The 25110-nt window shown below is 40.6% G+C and overlaps 1 protein-coding gene across 1 annotated transcript in view; it reads right to left on the minus strand.

Annotated features, from left to right (window-relative positions):
* The window catches only part of vps53 (VPS53 subunit of GARP complex), a 274888-nt gene that overhangs the window by 246210 nt on the left and 3568 nt on the right, over positions 1–25110 (minus strand). Inside the window, exons 2-3 of the mRNA XM_073053325.1 lie at positions 23108–23188; positions 9558–9607 (exon numbers count right to left, since the gene is read on the minus strand). Coding sequence (XP_072909426.1) covers positions 9558–9607; positions 23108–23188 — 131 coding nt within the window. The remainder of the gene's footprint in view (positions 1–9557; positions 9608–23107; positions 23189–25110) is intronic.

The raw sequence follows: 25110 nt of genomic DNA on the forward strand, positions 1-25110 counted from the left end.
CTCTGACCATGGAATGACTGTTGGTGCCAGACAGGGTAGTTTGAGTATCTTAGAAACAGCAGATCTCCTGGAATTTTCACACTCAACAGTCTCAAGAGCAGGGGTTCCCACCTTTTATTTTTATGTCATGGACCGATACCATTAAACAGCGGGACTGTAGAACCCAGATTGGGAACTAGAGTTTACAGAAAATGGTGCAAAACCCCCCCCAAAAAAAATCCTATGAGCGGCAGTTCTGTGGTTGGGAGAGGTCAGAGGAGAATACCTAGACTGGTTGAAGCTGACAGGAAGGTGAGTCAACTACCATGCATTACAATAGTGGTGTGGAGAAGAGCATCTCTGAACACACAACACGTTGAACCTTGAAGTGAATGGGTTACAGCAGAAGACCACAAACATACACAGATTGCCCACTTTATTAGGCACAGGAAGTACCTAATAAAGTAGCCACTGACTGTATATATTCTATATGCATATAAGCTATTTGTTAATTCAGCAATGTAGTTATCAAATTTTGCACATTCTGTTCCTAGGATTTGAATTTAGATATTTCTACAAGGTTCATTATAATTAACCATTATCTAGATCAGGGGTGTCAAACTCATTTTAGGTCACGGGCCGGATTGAGCAAAATGCAGCTTCATGCGGGCCGGATCAGTCGGACGCGTGCGAACGCAGCTTTCGTTGCCTCCGTTTTTTCAGCCTGCTCTCATGTGTCTCAGTCTCTGCTATAACTACAAAGTGTTTCACTTTACAAATTCCGTTTCTTATGAAGAAGACTGCCGAGCAAGACTGCCGAATAAACACTAAAAACCCTGAAAACCTGGTACCTGAATAAACTCAGCATTAGCCATATCATACGCCATAGGCGCTTCGATTACTGGGGCCAGCTTTAATAGTAATTAGATATTATCTCGCGGGCCAAAGATAATTCCACCGCGGGCCGGATTTGGCCCGCGGGCCTTGAGTTTGACATATATGATCTAGATAAATGCAGCAAGAAACAGACTGAATAAATAGCCCTGTTTCTATAGTCCTGTTTACCAGACAAAGCACTTGTAGCCAAGAACTCAGTGACTTGTCAGCTGTAAGAAACAAACAGACTGCATTGTAGAATTTAAATTACAAAGCCTTGCAGTGCATTTTATTGACATTTCAGCCTCACAGGGACTATACGGCACCTCACACGTATGAAGCGTGGGAGGAGAGAAAAAGGTTATTCATATAAATTTTTCATCACCGTGCCTAAGTAAAGAATGCATTTGAAATGCACGCAGCCACAACCCATACTTTTATTTGACAAATCCAAGAACATATACATTATAAGCACAAAAGCACAATGCTATATAACACATTATCTTAGAAACTGGTGTTTGGAGCACTTCTGTTAACACATAACCACTAGGTCATAACTTCTTCACACTTAGTGCCACAATATAATTGTAGATTTCAGAAGAATTCAAAGGCTTTTTTTTCTGTTTTTCCCCCACTGTCAACAAGAAACTTTTCAAATTATTCTGTGTGATCATGTCTCTCAGTAATCCCTTCCCACGTTTTGGGTTACTGGTCAGCCAGAGACCAATTTTATTTAATTCATTACTCTGTGGAAGGATTTGCTTTCCTAGGCAGACAGCCAGTTGTATCATTATTTCACTGAAGTCTGCTCTCTGAGCCCTCCCTTTTAAGTAGCTGACCAACAGGAAGTGCAGTACTATTGATTAATTAGTCTATGAAAAGCCCACTCTGAGGCCACTTTTACTTCATTAATTTATTTCAGAAAAGCCCGTTTTCTATTTTAACAGCTGCACCTGTACACTCCCAGCCAGGTTACATGGCAGAAACAATTCAGAATTTGGGTAACCAGTACCACAAACCTCGGGTTTTCAAACTGGCAACACACACAAAATGCTGGTGGAACGCAGCAGGCCAGGCAGCATCTATAGGGAGAAGCACTGTTGACGTTTCGGGCTGAGACCCTTCTTCCTATAGATGCTGCCTGGCCTGCTGCGTTCCACCAGCATTTTGTGTGTGTTGCTTGAATTTCCAGCATCTGCAGATTTCCTCGTGTTTGCGTTTTCAAACTGGGGAGTGGCTCTTTACCTGGAACACAACTGAATCAGAATCAGGCTTATTATCACTGACATGTCGCTGCATTTGTAGTTTTGCCACAGCAGTACAGTCCAATACAAAAAAAATTGCAAGTTACAATAAGAAACATTTTTTTTAAATAGTAGTATGAAAAGATAGCAAAATAGTGAGGCAGTTTTCATGGGTTTTTGGTCCATTTAGAAATCTGATGGCAGAGGGGAAGAAGTTGTTCTTAATGAGTGTGTGTTTTCAGGCTACTGCACAGTAATACGGAGAGGTAATTCCTGAGTGATGATAGTCTATATTGATGGAGTGCTCTCCATCCTACATCTGCAGAAATTTGCTAGGGTCTTTGGTGACATTCCAAATCTCCTCAAACTCCAGATGAAGTATATCTGCTGGCATGCCTTCTTTGTAATTTCATCAACGAATTGGGTCTAAGGTCCTCACAGATGTTGAAGATCATCCAGCAATTTGAAACTGTTCATCCTCCCCAATAGTTGTACTTTTCCACTGCACTGAGAAGTTGGGCACAATTTTAAAAAATAAATCGTTTTTCTTCTATGTTTGTAATTAGAGGAAGCGGACAGAAGCAACAAATCTCTCTTAAATACAGTGTGGCCAGAAATAGTTAGGGAGGCAATGTTTTGCTACTCCTCACTGGAAGCTTTGTTAGCCTTGCAATAAAACTCCTAACACATTTTCTAAGCAACAGCTGACTGACTATCTGATGGCTGCATAGTGAATGAAAACATTGGCATTCTGAGCGCAACAGTTTTACTGTAATAAGCACATGCAACAAAGAGCCTGGAAAACTTCACCAGGAATTAATCCTTGGAAAATATTGTCTGAAAACAACCTTTCTAAAAGACTTGAGTAAATACTCGGAGAAAAGCAATATGGAGGAGTAATATGAGACGAAATTAGGACTAGTTAGAAAAGAACCCACTGTTTAACTATATCATAATATCATTTCAGCAAAGGTAGTAACTGTTCGGCCTGTCAAGTCCATGTTGGCTTTAGTAGAGCAATCCCACTCTCATACACCTTCCTCAGAGCTATGCAACTTACGGTACTTGATGGTTCTCTTTCCATAGCCCCTACAGACAATGAGCTTCAAAATTATAAATACTCTCTTTACCTAAGAAAGGATCAGCTTGCTATGGAGAAAGATTCATTACATTGGTTTCAGGGATTGCAGGTTTGATGTGTGAGGTTTGACACCTATATGTAAAGAAATTTCTCAATCTTACCCTACCCTGTGTACAGCTTGACAATACGGGGTAGGGTGAGATTGAGAAATTTCTTTACTTATAGTGTGGTGAATCTTTGGATTTTTCTACCCAGAATGCAGGCTCACTTTTAACATTTAAGAAAAACTTGGATAGGTACATGGATGAGAGGTGTATGGAGGGATATGGTCCAAGTGCAGGTCAGTGGGACCAGGCAGAAAAATAGTTCGGCACAGCCAAGAAGGGCCAAAAGGCCTGTTTCTGTGCTGTAATTTTCTATGGCTCGATGTGGCTGTGGAAGATTAGTAGCTACCTCCATTCAAAAACAGATTGATAGATTTCTGAGCATTTAGATCAGGGGTGTCAAACTCATTTTAGGTCACGGGCCGGATTGAGCAAAATGCAGCTTCGTGCGGGCCGGATCAGTCGGACGCGTGCGAACACAGCTTTTGTTGCCTCCGTTTTTTCAGCCTGCTCTCATGTGTCTCAGTCTCTGCTATAACTACAAAGTGTTTCACTTTACAAATTCCGTTTCTTATGAAGAAGACTGCCGAGCAAGACTGCCGAATAAACACTAAAAACCCTGAAAACCTGGTACCTGAATAAACTCAGCATTAGCCATATCATACGCCATAGGTGCTTCGATTACTGGGGCCAGCTTTAATAGTAAATAGATATTATCTTGCGGGCCAAAGATAATTCCACTGCGGGCTGGATTTGGCCCGCGGGCCTTGAGTTTGACATATATGATTTAGAGAATACAGGGATATAGAGCTAATGCTAGAAAATGGCACTGAAAGATCATCTATGATCTTGATGAATGATAGAACAGGTTCTCAAAAGACTGCATGACCTACTTCTGTTTCTACTTCTTAAATTCATGTATTCTCTTTCTATAAAACAATGTTATGCCTCAATCCCTCTAGCATCTTTAAGATAAAATTTTAAAAGTGACTCCACTCAATAAACCATTTGCTAATGTGAACCAGCACATGTACTCTATCTATTCAAGTTATGGTCTTCTATAGTTCCATCAAACATTCTCTGAATCTTCTCTCCCTCAAGGAGAACAAACCGCTGTTTCCCCTTCCCCCATCAGTGTTTCAGTCTAAGCTTAGAGCTGAAATCTATCATCACTGACACAATTTTAGTTAATCCTTTCTGTACCATTGCTATGACCTCTACATACTTCCTGAATCATTAGATAACCAACACTGGTTGCAATACTTCACTGTTTTATACAGGTCCAACATACCTTCCCGAGTTTTGTCCTCCATGCCTTTAATTAGGAGTCCATGGATTCTATTTGTTTTATTCACTACTCTTTCAACATGCCTGTCACTTTCGAAAATGAACACAGATACAAACACCTAGGTTCCCCTGTTCCTGCACACTTTTAGAATTATGCCGTTCAGTCTATATTCTTATTCTTTCTGCTAAAGCATCCAGGTTCACACTTCTCTCTCTAAAATTTCATTTGTTACTTGTCTGCTCATTCTACTAGAATGTGTCTTCTTGCAGTTCATTATCTTCTTTGCTTTTCACCACATGTCCAAATTTTTAGTCATAAAAACGACTAGAAAGCAAATACAAGATGTAGACTGCTTAAAAATGCTAAAAACTAGGTGTTTCTGATATGACAAAAATTCAGAACTATCTATTGACTTAAAAAGGTAGCCTTACAAATAAATCACACCGTTATGCACTATATATAAAACCATCTAATGTAAATAGTACAAATGGGACTTTCAAAAATTCATTGAAACATTGGAGTGACTCTCAAATAAGCCCATGTCACTATAAAATATCTGGGTGGATATATACACATAAGCTACCATGCCTTTTGAGATTTATTTACTAATCATGATTTCTTCTGTAAGAATGGTGTTTCTCAGACAAATACTAATCAACTACTGTAATTGTGAGGAGAATGATCTCTCATTTAAAACATCTGCTTTCTTCTAGTTACAGGAGATGGCAGCAGAACACTCATGGCCAGGTAGCTGGGAGGGAATAGCAAGCACCTAAAGCAAATGCTTCATTTCAACAACACATAGCTTTTTAATGCAGTTTGAATACTTGGGCCCCACAATGTAAACACTCGAGGGCAGCATCTATCCTCACGCAAAGGAATGTGGTGCTTGTACTTTCTGCCTCACTTTTGCGTGTCAAAATGCCTTCAGATGGAAGGGTAGGGATCCTTCCCTGGGGTGGGAAGCCAGTCACCGTACAGACGTCATCATGTTTATTGTGTTCTAAAACTGAAGGAATTATATAACTACTGCTTTAAAGAGACAATACGCAGGCACTTTATAAAATGGAAAGTAAACCTGTCGCCACCTCTGAACACAGAGGCAATGCTAACACAAGCAATTCTGACGGATGGATAAATGTCACAAGTTTCCAGCAGAAATGGAATTCCAGTGTGCACTAATTCATTACCTCTTGTCAATGCCTTACAAATCCTCTCTGATAAATTCAAGTGACCCTAACACCGTACGCTTTGGAAACCATTCATGATCTTAGACTCACTTTGACCTCTTTGAAGTGATTAATTAAAAGGACACAAACAACTCTCAGATTTCTCCACCAAGTTAATTCCTTTTGATAACTTCAAGTTACAGCATCACACTTTTAAGCAGTTTATTTGATTGCCAGAATTTTTTTTTAAACAAACACAATTTGCTTCACTATATGCTGAAAATAATATTAAAACCTTTAGTTTTTATTTATAATACACACCATTTCATGCAGTGAAATTCTCAAAAATAAGTAGATAACATTTAAGCATGCTTCATATAGGAACATCTTATACATCTTCTGAACTGCTATCCCCGCAATCTGTAGCCCTTAATAATGAATCTCAAGGTAGTATAAGGTGACATATATGTACTTTGATACTAAATTTAATTTCTGCAGAAAGACTTAAATTCACATTAGATACAATCGTGAAAATTGCAAAAACATTCTGTAATAATTCCACAAACTCCTTTAATGGTCACCAGGCATTATCCTTTTCATAAATATTGTACTTGAACTTAAATTTTGACTTTTGGAACTACATTACTTAAAGTAAAATGATACTTCTTCTTGACCTTTCCTGCCAGTATCACACAAATGTCCTAGTTTCCCACTGACCGCATCAAATATAATAGCCAGCCATCAGTGTAGTAGCATACACACTGAACTTTGAGGCGAGTGGTCCTGGGTTGTAATCCGGCTGGCTCCTTGCATACCTTCCATCTGTGCTGGGTTGAGCACTGAGCTAGCAACTCAACCTTGTAAAAAACAGACAAAAATGCTAAAGAACTGGCAAGGTTGCCACCCGATGCACCACAAGGTGTGAAAAAGAACAAAAACATCAAATACAAGTGAAAGCTGACAGCTGGAAAAATGTTGCTAAATAATAAAGAGCAGAATCTTAGATTCTTGAATGACTTAATTCTATCAAAGATAATTATATTGCTTTGAAACTGGTAATTAGAAGAATTATATTACCTCCAATTTGTTAAGTTTCATATACGTTAATGCTTTGTTAAATCTGACATCTAAGCTGTACCCTGAATATTTTTTGTTAAAGACTTGATTTATTTAGTGCTTTACGAAGTCTCTCAAACCACTCTACACACAAATACCTTAAAGATTGTGATGTAGATTCCATGAACATCTATTTAAACAACTATAAATTGCAGCTGCGTAAATGAACCTACTGCAAAATTAATCCAAGAAATGCAGACAGTGGCCTATTCATGGGGCAGCTTTAGCACATTTACGGTTTTCTGTAAACAGCAATAGACCACAGAATGCAGCTGAGAACACTGCAGCCATCTGTGCTGACAAAAAGCCCACTTTACAATTGCTATGAAAATGATGCACTCTACTGGACTGCTCCTGGAACAGCAATGCTTCATTCAAATAACCGAAAGCCCTCAAGTCACAGCATCTTAACATTTACTAATGCTCTGAGTTAACATGAAGAAGCATTAGATAAATACTGGCACATAATTAATGATTAATACTTTGTAAATCAAAATAACAATAATTTGTAAAATTTGTTTAATGAAGACTTAAGGCAGTCATTGAATGTCTAGAAAAGACAAAGATATGGAATTGGTTTAAACAGGTGACTATAATGAAGAAAGATAATATTATATAGATGAAACTGTGTCATCTCTATCAAAAAAGAAATGCCAATGTCAAAAGCTCAATTGAAGACCAAATAAGACATGATGCTACCAACACAAGAGACTGCAGATTCTGGAATATGGAGCAACATACAAAATGCTGTCTTGCTTGAACAAAAGAAACTTTTGTGCGTTGATCAAGTACCGAGTCTGCTTCAGCACAAAACAACCAGTGGAGTAATGGAAATGCTGCTCAGTCCAATTTGGTAGCTTCAGTCTTCCTGTTGTTTAACTCAAAGTAATTGTGGTTCATCCTAGTCTAGACGTTTGACGAGTCACCTCCAAAGGACTGCAGCAGTTCAACATTCTGACTCACCACTGTTCAGAGTTTTATGAAGTCACTCAAACCAATCTACACTTAAAGTACCTTAAAGTAAGATACTTTGTATGTAGATTGGTGTGACAGATTTCATAAAGCTCTAAATTATTACCAATCTCCAGCTTCTCTGGAGAGATAGAGATGGTCAATTATTGCAAATATTGACTTGACATCAAGATCCCAAAGTGAGTATATTTTTAAATAAAAATAGTTTAATCATTATGTGCTTGTAATCCTTCAGTTAAGGCATACACAAAAATAAAATCAGAAGGGTAGTCAATCTGTGGAACTCATTGGCATAGACAGCCGTAAAAGCCAAATCATTGGGTATATTTAAAGTGGAGGACACAGTTTCTTGATTAGTAAGGATGTCAAAGGTTAAAGAGAGAAGGCAGGAGAATGGGGTTGAGAGGGGAAATAAATGAGTCACAGTGGAATGGCAGAGTGGACTCAATGGGTCAAATGGCCTAATTTTGCTCCTGTGTCTTATGATCTAACTCAAAAAGTCAAAGAGTTGGAAAAGGTAACAGGAAAAAACAAGAGAAATGAAATCAGAGAAATGCAGAAATGAGCTGGAAATGCTAAAACTGGGGCATTGATTAGCTGAGAAAAATAGGAATTAGTAAAGGGCATGTCTATAATTAAAAGTTGAAATGAACAAACCAACAACTGAAGTGTTCCAATCCTAGTGGTGACAGTGTGGCCACAACCATGAGGTTTTGTTGTATAAAGTAAATTTTATTATCATAGTACATGTATGTCAAGACATACAACCCTGAGATTCTTTTATCTGTGGACATACTCAGCAAATCTACAGAAAAGTAACAATAACAAGATCAATGACAGATTAACCAGAGTGCAGAAGGCAACAAACTGTGCAAATGCAAACATAAATACATACCAATAAAAAAAATGAGAACATGAGATCATTAGTTGTGGGAAACATCTCAATGATGGTGCAAGTGAGTGTAGTTACCCTCTTTTATTCAAGAACCTGATCATTGAGGGATAGTAACTGTTTGTGACCCTGGTAGTGTGAGTCCTGAGGCTCTCGTATCTTCTAACCGATGGCAGCAAAGATCCCCTCGGCGGCAAGGATCTCTGATAATGGAGGCTGCTTCCTACAACAGCGTTTTATGTAGATTTCTCACAAAAATGAAGGAATACGATACCAATCCAAATCATAATGGAGACTAGAAGGGATCGTGCTCCAACTCTGTCCCCCCTCACCTTGATTGGAGAAGCAGATTGGATAGCAGAGAACTGCTATTGAAGTAACCTTGGAGAGTTGCTACAATGCAAACTGTCCTTACAACAGTTGCAATTCAATGAGACATACACATACATTGATAACAAATTTACTTTGAACTTTGACCAGTTCACACAACTTTCAAGGGTAATTCATCTCATGTTCACATTAGTTATTGCTTATTTATTCATTATTTTTTTCTGTATTTGCACAGTTTGTTGCCTTTCGCACATTGATTGTTTGTTCGTCCTGTTAAGATATGGTCTTTCAATGATTCTATTGTGTTTCCTGTATTAGAACATATCTCAGGATTGTATATGGTGACAGAAATGTACTTCGATAATAAATTTACTTTGAACTTTGATCACAGGAATTGAATTGAAGGACAATTTTCACATGTGTGTGTACTTAAATGAGACACTATTTGCTTTGTTGCCATGGAAACAAATTGCAAGTAACAGGAATTAACAGCTGAATTCACTCACCTTATCTTCAGTCTTATCTTGTTTACAACTTCATCAATGTTGGCTAAAGACTAGGGGGAAGAGAGAAAGGATATTGAGAAAGTCGTCTGTGAAAGGTAATACTGAGTGAAGCAGTGACTCCTAGTGGATAGAATTAAATTAGTTCATTCAAGAACAGTCTAATTTATTTAATATCTGTTAGACATTCATTTAGAAGAATGATTGACCATAGAACATTACAGCATAGTACAGACTCATTGACCCACAATGTTGGACTGAAGCTTTTTAAAAAACGTACTTCATAAACTCACGCATCCTGAAGAAGGGTCTTGGCCTGAAACATCGACTCTTTTTACCCCTCCATAGATGCTACCTGACCTGCTGAGTTCTTCAGGCATTTTGTATTGTTAAAATGTATTTCAACTACGTTCCAATATTCATACTAAAACAGATAAATCTCCGGGATATACTATAAGAAACCTCTGCTTAGTTAGATGATAATGACACAATATGAAAGATATACAAATTTGTCAGATTCTTTAGCTTTAGGTTCTAGTTTCTTATATATACTATATATAAATATACTTTTACTACACACATATATACACACACACTCATTAGCAAATAGTATCGTTTAAGAAGCAATTGGAACGGTACATGGAGGGGCAGAGCTTGGAGGGATATGGGCCGCATGCAGGAAATTGGGACGAGCTGGGTGGGCACTATGGTCAGCACGGTTTGCTTGAGCCAAAGGGCCTGTCTCCACGTTGTTGCTCTCTGACTCTATGAAACACACTGGAAGAGACAGTGTCAACTTCATTTGCCTTCCATACTAGTTTGGCACTAGCACCCAATTTTCTGTCCACCACAGTAATGATATAAAAAGCAAAGTCCTTTCAAACTGAAGTTATAGTTAAAGCTGCAATACTCCACTAGCTATACTACTTAGGAATCACAGTTTCAATCAGTATGGCCTGTATTTGCATTAGTTCCCTCATATACTGTTACAAGAAAAAGTTTGTGAACCCTTTGCAATTACCTGCTTTTCTGTATTAATCATTCATAAAATGTGGACTGATCTTCATCTGAGTCACAATAATAGACAAGCACAATCTGCCTAAACCAACAACACACAAACAATTGTACTTCTCGTCACTACTGAGTACACCATTCAAACAATCAGTCGAGGTTCAAAAAAAGTTCGTGAAACTCTGGGGTAATGCCTTCTACAGATGCTATTTGGAGTCAATGATAATGAGATTGGAGGTGTGGATTGTAGAGGTGCCCTGCCCTATATATATGAAAAAGGCACAAAGTCAGATTACTGACGGAGCCTGCTCTTCTCAAGAAAGATCCGTTTATGTACACTGTGCATCGATCAAAGCAACTTTCAGGGGACCTTAGAAGAAGAATTGTAGAGATGCATGAAGCTGGAAAAAGGCTACAAAAGCATGTCTAAAGACCTGAGTGTTCATCAGTCCACAGTAAGAGAAATTCTCTTGAAATGGAGGAAATTCAGCACTGTTGCTACTCTCCCTAGGAGTGGGTTTCCTGCAAAGATCATACCAAGAGCACAATGTGCAATGCTGAAGAAGATGAAAATTAATCCAAGGATAGCAGCAAAAGAAACAAGAGAAAATCTGCAGATGCTGGATATCCAAGCAAGACGCACAAAATGCTGGAGGAACTCAGCAGTCCCTTCATTGGGACGGGGGAGAAAATAAGTCACAGTAAGAAAGTGGGGGGGGGGGGGATGGGTGGAGGAGGAAGAACCCCAAGGTGACAGGTGAAACTGGGAGGGAGGGTGGGGGAGGAGTGAAGTAAAGAGCTGGAAAGTTGATTGGTGGAAGAGATACAGGACTGAAGAAGAGGGAATCTGATAGGAGAGGACAGAAGGCCGTAGAAGAAAAAAATCAGCGGGAAGAGCACCAGAGGAAAGTAATAGGCATGTAAGGAGATAAGGTGAGAGAGGAAAATGGGAATGGTGAGGGGGCAGGGGGCATTACCGGAAGTTCGAGAAATCGATGTTCATGCCATCAGGTTGGAGGCTACCCAGACGGAATATAAGGTGTTGCTCCTCCAACCCGTGTGTGGCCTCATCACAGCAGTAGAGGCGGCTATGGACCGACAGGTTGAATTGGGAATGGGAAGTAGAATTGAAATTGGTAACTACAGGCAGATCCCGCTGTTTCTGGCAGACAGAGCGTAGGTGCTCAGCGAAGCAGTCTCCCAGTCTATGTCAGGTCTCACCAATATACAGGCCACACTGCAAGCATCGGAAACAGTAGATGACTCAGAGGTGAAGTGTCACCTCACCTGGAAGGAGCTTTTGGGGGCCTGAATGGTAGTGAGGGAGGTGGTGTAGGGGTAGGTGTAGCACTTGTTCCGCTTGCAAGGATAAGTGCCAGGAAGGAGATCAGTGGGGAGAGACAAATAGACAAGGGAGTCATATAGGGAACAATCCCTGTGGAAAGCAGAAATTGGGGGTTGGGGGGGAAAAAAATGTGTTTAGGGGTGGAAGTTACAGAGAATTATGTACTGGATGTGGAGGTTGGTGGGGTGGTAGGCGAGGACAAGAGGAACTCTATCCCGGGGGGGTGGCAGGAAATTGGGGTGAGGGCAGACGTGCATGAAAGAGAAGAGATGTGCTTGAGGGCAGCGTTGATGGTGGAGAAAGGGAAGCTCCTTTCTTTGAAGGGGGACATCTCCTTAGTTCTGGAATGAAAAGCCTCATCCTGAGAGCAGATGTGGTGGAGACAGAGGAATTCAAAGAAGGGCAAGGTGCTTTTACAAGCAGCAGGATAGAAAGAGGTATCGTCCAGGTAAATGTGAAAATCAATGGGTTTACGATAGACATGAGTAGATAAGCTGTCTCCAGAGACAGAGACAGAGAAATCAAGAAAGGGGAGTGAGAGGTCAGAAATGGACTAGGTACATTTGAGGGCAGGTGGAAGCTGTAGGCAAAGTTGATGAAGTTGACAAGCTCCGCATGGGTGCAGGAAGCAGCACATTGCAGTCATTCATGTAGCGCAAGAAAAATTGGGAAGTGATACCATTGTAGGCTTGGAACATAGACTGTTCCATGTAGCCGACAAACAGGCAAGCACAGCTGGGACCCATGCGAATGCCTCCAGCTACACCTTTTGTTGAAGGAGAAATTATTAAGAGTGAGGACAAGTTCCGCCAGACGTACGAGAGTGGTGGTGGAGGTGAACTGGCTGGGTCTGCTGTCCTGAAAGAAGCCTTCCTGGTGGGGGATGGAGGTTTAAAGGGTCTGTACATCCATAGTGAAAATAAGATGATCAGGGTCAGGAAACTTGAAATCATTGAATAGATCAAGAGCGTGTGAAGTGTCACAGATATATGTAGGAAGGGATTGAACATGGGGGATAAAACTGAGCCAAGGTATGCAGATACATGTTCAGTGGGGCAGGAAAAAGCAGAAGCAATGGGTCTACCTGGGCAGAGAGGTTTGTGGATCTTGGGAAGGAGGTAGAAATGGGAGGTGCGGAATGAGGGAACTATGAGGTTGTAGGCAGTGGATGGGAGACCCCAGAGTTAAGAAGGTTGGTGATGGTGTGGAAGACAATGGCCTGATGCTCCTTAGTGGGGTCCTGTTTGAGGGGTAAATAAGATGAGGTGTCTGACAGTTGTCACCGGGCCTCAGCAAGATAAATATTCCCCCTTATCTACAGGTTTGATGGTGAGATTCAGATTAGTGTGGAGAGAGCGGGGAGCAGTGCGCTTGGAAGGAGTGAGTTTGGAATTGGAAAGAGGAATGGTGGTCGAGACGGTTGATGTCCCATCAGCAGTTAGCAATGGAAAGATCCGAAGCAGGCAGAAGACCAGAGCAGGGTGTCCAAGAAGAGGAGAAGATTGAAGATGGGAGGAGGGGTCAGTGATGCGTGGTGGAGAGTCCTTGCCAAAGAAGTAGGCCCAGAGGCCGTGGAAGAAAAGTTCAGCATCATGGCGGGCGTGGAACTCACTGAGGTGTGGGCACAGGGGGACAAAGGTAAGGAAAAGACCTGTAAGGGCAAAAGACTCGAAAAAATCTCCAGAACTTGCTAAAGTCTCTGTTCATTTGTCCACTATAAGAAAACTTCTGAACAGGTATAGTGCTCATGGAAGGACATCATAGAGGAAACCACTGCTCTCCATAAAAACATTGTTGCACATCTCAAGTTTGCAAAAGACTACCTGGATATTCCACAACACTTCTGGAACAATGTTCTGTGGACAGATGAGACAAAAGTTGAACTTATTGACAGAAATACACAATGCTATGTTCAGAAGAAAAAAGGCACTGCATACCAACACCAAAACCTCTTCCCAACTGTGAAGCATGGTGGTAGGAGCACTATAGTTTGGGGCTGCTTTGCTGTCTCAGGGCCTGGACAGCTTGCAATCATTGAAGGAGCAATGAATTCAAAATTGTATCAAGGCATTTTACAGGAGAATATCAGTGTAGCAGCTTGTCATCTGAAGCTTAATAGAAGTTGGATGATACAACAAGACAATGTTGGATGATACAACAAAACACACAAATAAATCAACCACAGAATGGTTTAAAAAGGGAAAAAAATGTGTTTTTGAATAGTCAAGTCAGAGTCCAGACCTTAACCCAATTGAAATGCTGTGGCATGACCTGAAGAGAGCTGCTCATGCAAGGCATCCCAGAAATATTGATGAATTGAAACAGTTTTGTGTGGAGGTATGGTCTAAAATTCCTCTTCGCTGTTGTGCCAGTCTGATCAGAAACATCTGGTGGAGATTATTGCTGCTAGAGGAGGTTCTACCAGTTATTAAACACAAGGGTTCACATATTTTTTCCAGCCTGGAATGTGAACGATTAAACAGTGTGTTCAATAAAGATATGAAAAGTACAATTGTTTGTGTGTTATTAGTTTGGGCAGATTGTGTTTGTCTATTATTGTGACTTAGAAACATAGAAAACTTACAGCACAATACAGGCCCTTCAGCCCACAATGCCGTGCCAAACATGTACTTTCTTTGGAAATTACCTAGGGTTACCCACAGCCCTCTATATTTCTAAGCTCAATGTTCCTATACAGGAGCATCTTAAAAGACCCTATCATATCCGCCTCCACCACAGTCACCAGCAGCCCATTCCATGTACTCACCACTCGCTGTGTGAAAAAACTTACCCTGACATCCCCTCTGTACCTATTTCCAGGCACCTTAAAACTGTGCCCTCTCGTGTTAGCCATTTCAGCCCTGGGAAAAAGCCTTTGATGGTTTGAAGTTTGTAAAATGTGTGCAAGATAGTTTTTTGCAGCAATACATAGAGGTACCAACTAGAGAAGGGGCAGTGTTGGATCTCCTGTTAGGGAATGAGATAGGTCAGGTGACGGAGGTATGTGTTGGGGAGCACTTCGGGTCCAGTGATCACAATGCCATTAGTTTCAATATAATTATGGAGAAGGATAGGTCTGGACCCAGGGTTGAGATTTTTGATTGGAGAAAGGCCAACTTTGAGGAGATGCGAAAGGATTTAGAAGGAGTGGATTGGGACAATTTGTTTTATGGGAACGATGTAGTAGAGAAATGGAGGTCATTTAAAGATGAAATTCTGAGGGTACAGAATCTTTATGTTCCTGTTAGGTTGAAAGGAAAGGTTAAAAGTTTGAGAGAGCCATGGTTTTCAAGGGACATTGGAAACTTGGTTCGGAAAAAGAGAGATCTACAATAAATATAGGCAGCATGGAGTAAATGAGGTGCTCGAGGAATGTAAAAAGAATCTTAAGAAAGAAATTAGAAAAGCTAAAAGATACGAGGTTGCTTTGGCAAGTAAGGTGAAAATAAATCCAAAGGGTTTCTACAGTTATATTAATAGCAAAAGGATAGTGAGGGATAAAATTGGTCCCTTAGAGAATCAGAGTTGGCAGCTATGTGTGGAGCCGAAAGAGATGGGGGAGATTTTGAACAATTTATTTTCTTCTGTATTCACTAAGGAGAAGGATATTGAATTGTGTAAGGTAAGGGAAACAAGTAAGGTAATTATGGAAACTATGATGATTAAAGAAGAGGAAGTACTGACGCTTTTAAAGAATATAAAGGTGGATAAGTCTCTGGGTCCTGACAGGATATTCTCTAGGACCTTGAGGGAAGTTAGTGTAGAAATAGCAGGGGCTCTGACAGAAATATTTCAAATGTCATTAGAAACGGGGATGGTACCAGAGGATTGGTGTATTGCTCATGTGGTTCCATTGTTTAAAAAGGGTTCTAAGAGTAAACCTAGCAATTATCAGCCTGTAAGTTTGACGTCAGTGGTTGGTAAATTAATGGAAAGTATTCTTAGAGATGGTATATATAATTATCTGGATAGACAGGGTCTGATTAGGAACAGTCAACATGGATTTGTGCATTGAAGGTCATGTTTGACAAATCTTATTGAATTTTTTGAAGAGGTTACTAGGAATGTTGACAAGGGTAAAGCAGTGGATGTTGTCTATATGGTCTTCAGTAAGGCCTTTGACAAGGTTCCACACGTAAGGTTAGTTAGGAAGGTTCAATCGTTAGGTATTAATATTGAAGTAGTGAAATGGATTTAACAGTGGCTGGATGGGAGATGCCAGAGAGTAGTGGTGGATAACTGTTTGTCAGGTTGGAGGCCGGTGACTAGTGGTGTGCCTCAGGGATCTGTACTGGGTCCAATGTTGTTTCTCATATACATTAATGATCTGGATGATGGGGTGGTAAATTGGATTCATAAGTATGCAGATAGGTGGCGTTGTGGATAATGAAGTAGGTTTTCAAAGTTTGCAGAGAGATTTAGGCCAGTTAGAAGAGTGGGCTGAACGATGACAGATGGAGTTTAATGCTGATAAGTGTGAGGTGCTACATTTTGGTAGGACTAATCAAAATAGGACATACATGGTAAATGGTAGGTCATTGAAGAATGCAATAGAACAGAGTGATCTAGGAATAATGGTGTATAGTTCCCTGAAGGTGGAATCTCATGTGGATAGGGTGGTGAAGGAAGCTTTTGGTATGCTGGCCTTTATAAATCAGAGCTCTGAGTATAGGAGTTGGGATGTAATGTTAAAATTGAACAAGGCATTGGTGAGGCCAAATTTGGAGTATTGTGTACAGATCTGGTCACCAAATTATAGGAAAGATGTCAACAAAATAGAGAGAGTATAGAGGAGATTTACTAGAATGTTTCCTGGGTTTCAGTGCCTAAGTTACAGAGAAAGGTTGAACAAGTTAGGTCTTTATTCTTTGGAGTGTAGAAGGTTGAGGGGGGACTTGACAGAGGTATTTAAAATAATGAGGGGGATAGATAGAGTTGACATGGATAGGCTTTTTCCATTGAGAGTAGGGGAGATTCAAACAAGAGGACATGAGTTGAGAGTTAAGGGGGCAAAAGTTTAGGGGTAACACGAGAGGGAACTTCTTTACTCAGAGAGTCCTGACGAAGGGTCTCGGCCCGAAACGTCGACAGTGCTTCTCCTTATAGATGCTGCCTGGCCTGCTGTGTTCCACCAGCATTTTGTGTGTGTTGTTTGAATTTCCAGCATCTGCAGATTTCCTCATGTTTACTCAGAGAGTGGTAGCTGTGTGGAACGAGCTTCCAGTAGAAGTGGCAGAGGCAGGTTCAATATTGTCATTTAAAGTAAAATTGGTCAGGTATATGGACAGGAAAGGAATGGAGGGTTATGGGCTGAGTGCAGGTCAGTGTGACTAGGTGAGAGTAAGCGTTCGGCACGGACTAGAAGGGCTGAGATGGCCTGTTTCCATGCTGTGATTGTTATATGGTTATATGATCAATGCCTCTCAACCATCTTATATGAAGATGACTTAGATGTAGATCAGACCACATTTTATGAGTAATTAATGCAGCAAACCAGGTAATCGCAAAGGGTTCACAAACTTTTTCTTGCAACTGTAGATACAGCAACCATGTCACAAATTTCCACACACAGGAAAAGTGGCAAGTAACATCAAGGATCAACTTTATTCACCGTATATATTTACATGGATTCGGGATTTCCCGTTGTGTGTTGATCAGGGTGCGATATGCAACCAAAAAAAATCATAAAGAATTATTTAAAAGTAAAGTACAGATATGGAATAAAATGTGCATAAATACCAGCATTTATTTACAATGTAAACAGCTTTATAAAATTACAGTGCAGTATTGGGGGTTAATAGATAGATGGGGTAGGGGCTAACTGGAATGATTGTCACACTAACTGCTGTGGAAAGAAATTTTTAAGATGACATTAATTTTTATGCCTCTGAAGTGTTGACACCTCCAACAGGATAGTGTCTAACTACCATCACCAAGATCCTAGCCACCAATATCTAGGGGACTGCAATAGATCAGAAATTCAAATGGACCAGCTACATAAATACAAACAAGAGAAGATCTGCAGATGCTGGAAATCCAAGTGTAACGTGCTGTAAGGGTTCACTGCTATGTAATGGTTTTTTATGTAACGTTCACTGCTGAAGTAATGGTTTCTCTGTAGATAGATAGATAGATAGATAGATACTTTATTCATCCCCATGGGGAAATTCAACTTTTTTTCCAATGTCCCATACACTTGTTGTAGCAAAACTAATTACATACAATACTTAACTCAGTAAAAAATATGATATGCATCTAAATCACTATCTCAAAAAGCATTAATAATAGCTTTTAAAAAGTTCTTAAGTCCTGGCAGTAGAATTGTAAAGCCTAATGGCATTGGGGAGTATTGACCTCTTCATCCTGTCTGAGGAGCATTGCATCGATAGTAACCTGTCGCTGAAACTGCTTCTCTGTCTCTGGATGGTGCTATGTAGAGGATGTTCAGAGTTATCCATAATTGACCGTAGCCTACTCAGCGCCCTTCGCTCAGCTACCGATGTTAAACTCTCCAGTACTTTGCCCACGACAGAGCCCGCCTTCCTTACCAGCTTATTAAGACGTGAGGCGTCCCTCTTCTTAATGCTTCCTCCCCAACACGCCACCACAAAGAAGAGGGCGCTCTCCACAACTGACCTATAGAACATCTTCAGCATCTCACTACAGACATTGAATGATGCCAACCTTCTTAGGAAGTACAGTCGACTCTGTGCCTTCCTGCACAAGGCATCTGTGTTGGCAGTCCAGTCTAGCTTCTCGTCTAACTGTACTCCCAGATACTTGTAGGTCTTAACCTGCTCCACACATTCTCCATTAATGATCACTGGCTCCATATGAGGCCTAGATCTCCTAAAGTCCACCACCATCTCCTTGGTCTTGGTGATATTGAGACGCAGGTAGTTTGAGTTGCACCATATCACAAAGTCCTGTATCAGTTTCCTATACTCCTCCTCCTGTCCATTCCTGACACACCCCACTATGGCCGTGTCATCAGCGAACTTCTGCACATGGCAGGACTCCGAGTTATATTGGAAGTCTGATGTGTACAGGGTGAACAGGACCGGAGACAGTACGGTTCCCTGCGGCGCCCCTGTGCTGCTGACCACCGTGTCAGACCTACAGTCTCCCAACCGCACATACTGAGGTCTATCTGTCAAGTAGTCCACTATCCAATCCACCATGTGAGAGTCTACTCCCATCTCCGTTAGTTTGTGCCTTAAGATCTTGGGCTGGATGGTGTTAAAGGCACTAGAGAAGTCAAGGAATGTAATCCTCACAGCACAACTGACCCCCTCTAGGTGAGAGAGTGATTTGTGCAGCAAATACGTGATAGCATCCTCCACTCCCACCTTCTCCTTATACGCAAACTGAAGAGGATCCTGGGCGTGCCTGGTTTGTGGCCTCAGATTCTGTATTATCAGCCGCTCCATGGTCTTCATCACGTGCGACGTCAAGGCAACAGGTCTGAAGTCATTCAACTCCTTTGGCAGTTTCTGTAGCAATTTCTGTAGTTTTGGCAATTCCTGTAGCAGCAATGTTTGGGTTATGGGGGAGATAACTGGACTGTGGATGCATGTTTGCCAATCAGGATTTTGTTGCCCTGTCTTGAGATTCTGGAAGCAGTTGTTTTCACTGACTTTTGCGCGAAGGAGAGGGAGTGATGAAGAGAGAAGACGCGAATGGAGAAATGTGGTAGATCGCCGGACGGGGTGGACTCTGAGCGGGGGTCCAAAGGAGGAGATCAATGGGGGAACACGGACTACTGAAACAGTGTGAGCTCCAACTATTTGTGCACAGACTGTTTAAATTATTAATTAACTTATTCTTTACTTTTTACAACATTTTTATTCAGAAGAAAAAACAAGATTTACAGAGTGCAACACATAGATATATCTCAACATAAATTATGTACATTCATATATTGTAATAAAATTGATCAAAATGTTATAGTATATCACATAAAGGTATACCACTCTGTAATCAAAAATTTAAAGATAGGTCATACATCATAAAAGAAATTTTTTATATAAAAAAAGTCAACCCCCTACCAACTAATTAACTTATTAATCTTAATTGGCGCTGTTTCCTTTTATATTTTGTTTCTCTACTAACCATATAGTCAAAGTAAGAGTTATAAAGCTTCATCGTTTAAACACATATTGTGTACTGTTTGTTATTTCGGGGTACTGATTTGTAACGGGGGCACATTGCACAGCATCCACCCAAACGAGATTTCTTAAATTTGGCTGGGCGGGGGGGGGGGGGAATGGATTATCACCCCCTAGATTAAGCCACTAGAAGAAGTGAGTGTTACACAAGCAACACACACAAAATACAGGAGGGACTCAGCAGACCAGGCAGCATCTATGGAAAAGAGTACAGTCGATGTTTCAGGCTGAGACCCTTCATCACGACTACATAAATACTATGGCTAAAAGTGCAGGCTAAAAGGAAGGCAGAAATAACTCATTTCCTGCAATCCCCAAGGCCTTTCACCATCTACAAGTCAAGATCATGATTATATTCTGGACTAAACAACCCACCCCAACAATCCTAAACATGGATACCTTCCAGCATCAGTGCATAATGTCTGTTGTGTGTACCTTTGACAAAGTTCACCACTCTGGCGACTCCAACATGCACCACCCAAATTTAGTCAATTCTCCTCAAAGTTACACATCATCCAGACTGGGAAATGTGTCACCACTTCCTCTTCTTCACAGGATCTAAATCCTGGAACTCCTTCCTCAACAACACTGTAGGAATATTTTCACCAAAAGAACTTCAGCAATCATAGAAAACAGCTCACCATGACCTTCCTGGGGGCAATTCAGGATTTAAAATTAATTCTGGCCATGAGCTGAAAAATTAATTTTAAAAAAGGATTTTGCAATAAATTTAGAGATTACGCAATTGTCATTCTGAAAGGGATTAATTTCTGCAAGATTTAATTGATGGTAGACATCTCCCAAGACTCAAAGAAACCTTCAAATAACATTTATAAGAATTTGGTCAGTTTATTCAGATCATTACTACAAACACACTGTAAAATATTCCACAGTGAAATTATCCTTTCTCTTGTCTAGATAGTTTATCTATATACAAGGTGACTTCCCTAACTAAAATGGAGATGGAAAATGGATCCGTCATATGATATGGATAGATTCTCTTCCATTGGCTAAAGGCAAAAGATTCATCTTCCTAATTTTGCCAAAACTTACTGTCCAAAAGACAGATTGGACTTCTTTGCTGCTAGCTCATATATAGAGGTGAGAAAACCCAGTGTATGCAGGTGTGTCCGAATGCCAGTCAGAGCTTGATTCCTGGAAAGTATGCTATTGCCATACAGAACCAAAAGTCATGGTAACCTCTCCTTTAGATGCAGCTGTACCATAACACATTTTAGTAACATTCCTGGAGCAGACAGCCAATAAGGAAATGTGTTCTAAAGATTAAATATCAGCTTTATTGTCACACGTACATTAAAACATGCAACAAGCAACATGGTCAAAGGGTTTTGCTAGAGGCAGCCCACAAGTGTGGTGGCATTTCTGGCGCCTGAATAGCATGCCCACCACTCATTAACCCTAACCCTACAGGTATATTGTTGGAATGTGGTCATGGGGAGAACATACAAGCTCCTTACAGATAGCAGCAGGAATTGAACCCTCATTAGTACATTGCACTAACTACCACATTACCATGCCCCCCCCAATGAGTATTCACCATTAACAATTTGGCAAAACAGCTTCCTGTGCAAATTTTTGATATTTACAATCAGAATCAGGTTTATTATCATCGGCTTGTGTTGTGAGATTTATTAACCTAGCAGCAACAGTTCAATGCAATACATAATATAGAAGGGAAAAAAATAAGTAAATCAATTACAGTACAAGTATATTGCACAGATTAAAGAATTATGCAAAACATAAATAATATATATTTAAAAACTGAGGTAGTGTTTATGGGTTCAATGTCCATTTAGGAATCGGGTGGCAGAGGGGAAGAAACTGTTCCTGCATCACTGAGTGTGTGCCTTCAGGCTTCTGTACTTCCTACCTGATGGTAACAAAAGAAAAGGGCATGCCCTGGGTGCTGGAGGTCCTTAATAATGGACGCTGCCTTTCTGAGACACCGATCCTTGAAGATATCCTGGGTACTTTGTAGGCTAGTACCCAAGATGGAGCCGATTAAATTCACGACCCTCTGCAGCTTCTTTCAGTCCCGTGCAGTAGTTCCCCACCCCACCCCCTCCATACCAGACAGTGATGCAGCCTGTCAGAATGCTCTCCACGGTACATCTATAGAAGTTTTTGAGTATTTTTGTTGACGTACCAAATCTCTTCAAACTCCTAATGAAGTATAGTCATTGTCTTGTCTTCTTGATAGCTGAATCAACATGTTGGAGCCAGGTTAGGTCCCCAGAGATCTTGACACCCAGGAACTTGAAACTGCTCACTCTCTCCACTTCTGACCCCTCTATGACGATTGGTGTGTGTGTTCTTTCGACTTCCCTTCCTGAAGTCCACAATCAGTTCTTTCATCTTACTGACATTGAGTGCAAGGTTGTTGCTGCGCCACCATTCCACTGGTTGATACATCTCACTCCTGTTCGCTTTCTCATCACAGCAGTGTTTTGAGTGAAAAGGATAGCACAAAGATTTTGCTTAATTAATTTCCACATTCTTGCAAGAAAGATTGATTATAGTTCCCTTATTTACAATTCTTTTGTTCCATTTCTGGGGTTAAAGATACAACCAAAGTAGAAGAGAGCACTGTGATGGCAGTTCTCCCTGTTGGAGATGTCAACAATTCAAATTTTCATCAAAGTAAGCTTATTGTACAATGTCAATGCATTGCATTCCTCAGAAGTGTTTAGAAACATATCATATAAAGCAAGTTAGCTTCACTGTTATGATTGCAAAGGGAGCAATAATACCTTACACACCAGTGAAGAGTGAATAACAAACTAATCTCCATTTTTAATCCTTATCACAACCATCATCGAGGGCTGCTCGACATCTTGGAATGGCACAACACATTTTTGTTCTGTATTCTTATGTAAAAGCATGCCACGTGACCGAAATGCACAACAGCTCAATGACGGAGCACTGCAGAAAGCCGGACCACAATACATTTTGCATTATTATGAAAGAATGATGGAGACAAAAAAAATGTCATAAAAATCCAACCACACCTGTTCAGTTGGGAAGAGTGTGTTGATATATTCCACTGCATTGAAATCAGCCCTATCCAAGGGATCCTGGCTGGGGAACACCTGTGAAGTTTAAAGAAAATGATTTGTCAAACACTTAATCCATGATGTATCACCAAAACACATCAGCAACCCAATCAAAATGTGCAAAACAAACCAGGGGAACAGTCTGTGCAGTTTTATATATGAAGATGAATTAAAGAATTTAAAATCTCTTCAAACATTAATTATTGTTTATATTTTGCTGCTTCTACTCTTCTCTTGAAGGAACTGAATTTTCCTGCTGTCAGATGAGGTATCCTTTACATCTCACATTGTGGAAAGCACTATTTCCTCTGAAGATTACACTTCCCCAAAAATATGTGGTCCCTCTTTAATCACAACCAGGCTTGAAGTATAGATTCACACAATGAAGGCAGGCAAGGATTACTCAAATAGAGAGGGACAAGGTGCAATTAAGACGTAAATAGAAATCATAACTCTGACTGGTACTCTGCAGATTCCATGGATATAGACTGTGACAAGCCCCCCCCCCACTTTCACTGCACCCATCTTAAAAAGGTTTCCTTGCTTTCATTGTTAATACACTCCACTTTACAATTGAACTTGTGTGACACTCAATTCCGTCTTGCATGTTGCTTTCCACAACAACACGAGAGGGGAGCTGGTCAAAGTTGATTGGAAGGGAACACTAGCAGGGATGACAGCAGAACAACAATGGCTGGAGTTTCTAGGGGCAACATGGAAGGAGCAGGGCAGATACTGTACATCCCAAAGAAGTAGTAGTATTCTGAAGGAAGAATGAGGTAACCATGACTGACAAGGGAAGTCAAGTACAACAGAAAGCAAAAGTGAAGGCATATAATATTGCAAAAATTAGTGGAAAACTAGAGGATGGGAATCTTAAAAACCAACAGCAGGCAACTGAAAAAAACAATCAGGAGAGAAAAGATGAAAGTTGGCCAATAATATAAAAGAGAATACCAAAAGTTTTTTCAGGTACATAATGAGTACCAGAGAGACAAGTGTGGATATGAGACGACTGGAAAATGATGCTAGAGAAGTAATGATAGGGGCTAAAGAAATGGCAGATGAACTTAATAAGAATCTTGCATCATTCTTTACTAGGGATGATACCAACAATACACCAGAAGTGAGTGTAGTTGCTGTTACTAAGGACAAGGTACTTGGGAAACTGAAAGGTCTGAAAGTAGCTAAATCACACGAAACACATGGACTACACCCCAGAGTTCTGAAGGAGATAGCAGAAGAGATTTTGGAAGCATTAGTAATAATATTTCAAGAGCACTAGGTTCTGAAGTGGTTCCAGTGGAAAAGAAATTTGCAAATGTCTACTCTTTAAGAGGGGAGAGAAGCAAATGAAAGGCAATTATAGGCCAGTTAGCCGGACTTCAGTGGTTGGAACGATGTTGGAGTGCATTATTAAGGACGAGTTTGGAGTACATTATAAAATAGGCCAAAGACAGCATGGTTTCCTTCGGGTGAAATCTTGTCTAACAAATCTAGTGGAATTCTTTGAGGAGATAACAGGCAGAATAGATAAAGGAGAGTAAGTAGATGTTGTTTATTTTGATTTCCAGAAGGCCTTTGACAAGGTGACTCACCTGCGGTTGCTGAACAAGAGCCCATGGAATTACAGTAAAAATACAAGCATAGCTACTAGCATAGAGCATCTCTTCCATTTCATGCACACCAACCCTCAACTCACCAGGGACAACGTTCCCCTTATCCTCACCAGTCTTCACGTCCAGCACATAATCTCCATAACTTCCACCAGCTCCAATGGGATCACCCACACCCCCACTTTCCACAGGGATTGCTCCTTACACAACTCCCTTGTCTATTTGACCCTCCCTACTGATCCCCCTCCTGGCACTTATTCTTGTAAGCGGAACAAGTGCCACACCTGCCCCTACACCGCTTCCCTCACTACCATTCAGGGCCCCAAGCAGTCCTTCCAGGTG

The sequence above is a fragment of the Hemitrygon akajei genome, chromosome 8 (genome assembly GCF_048418815.1).
Source record: "Hemitrygon akajei chromosome 8, sHemAka1.3, whole genome shotgun sequence".
Classification (NCBI taxonomy): Eukaryota; Metazoa; Chordata; class Chondrichthyes; order Myliobatiformes; family Dasyatidae; genus Hemitrygon; species Hemitrygon akajei.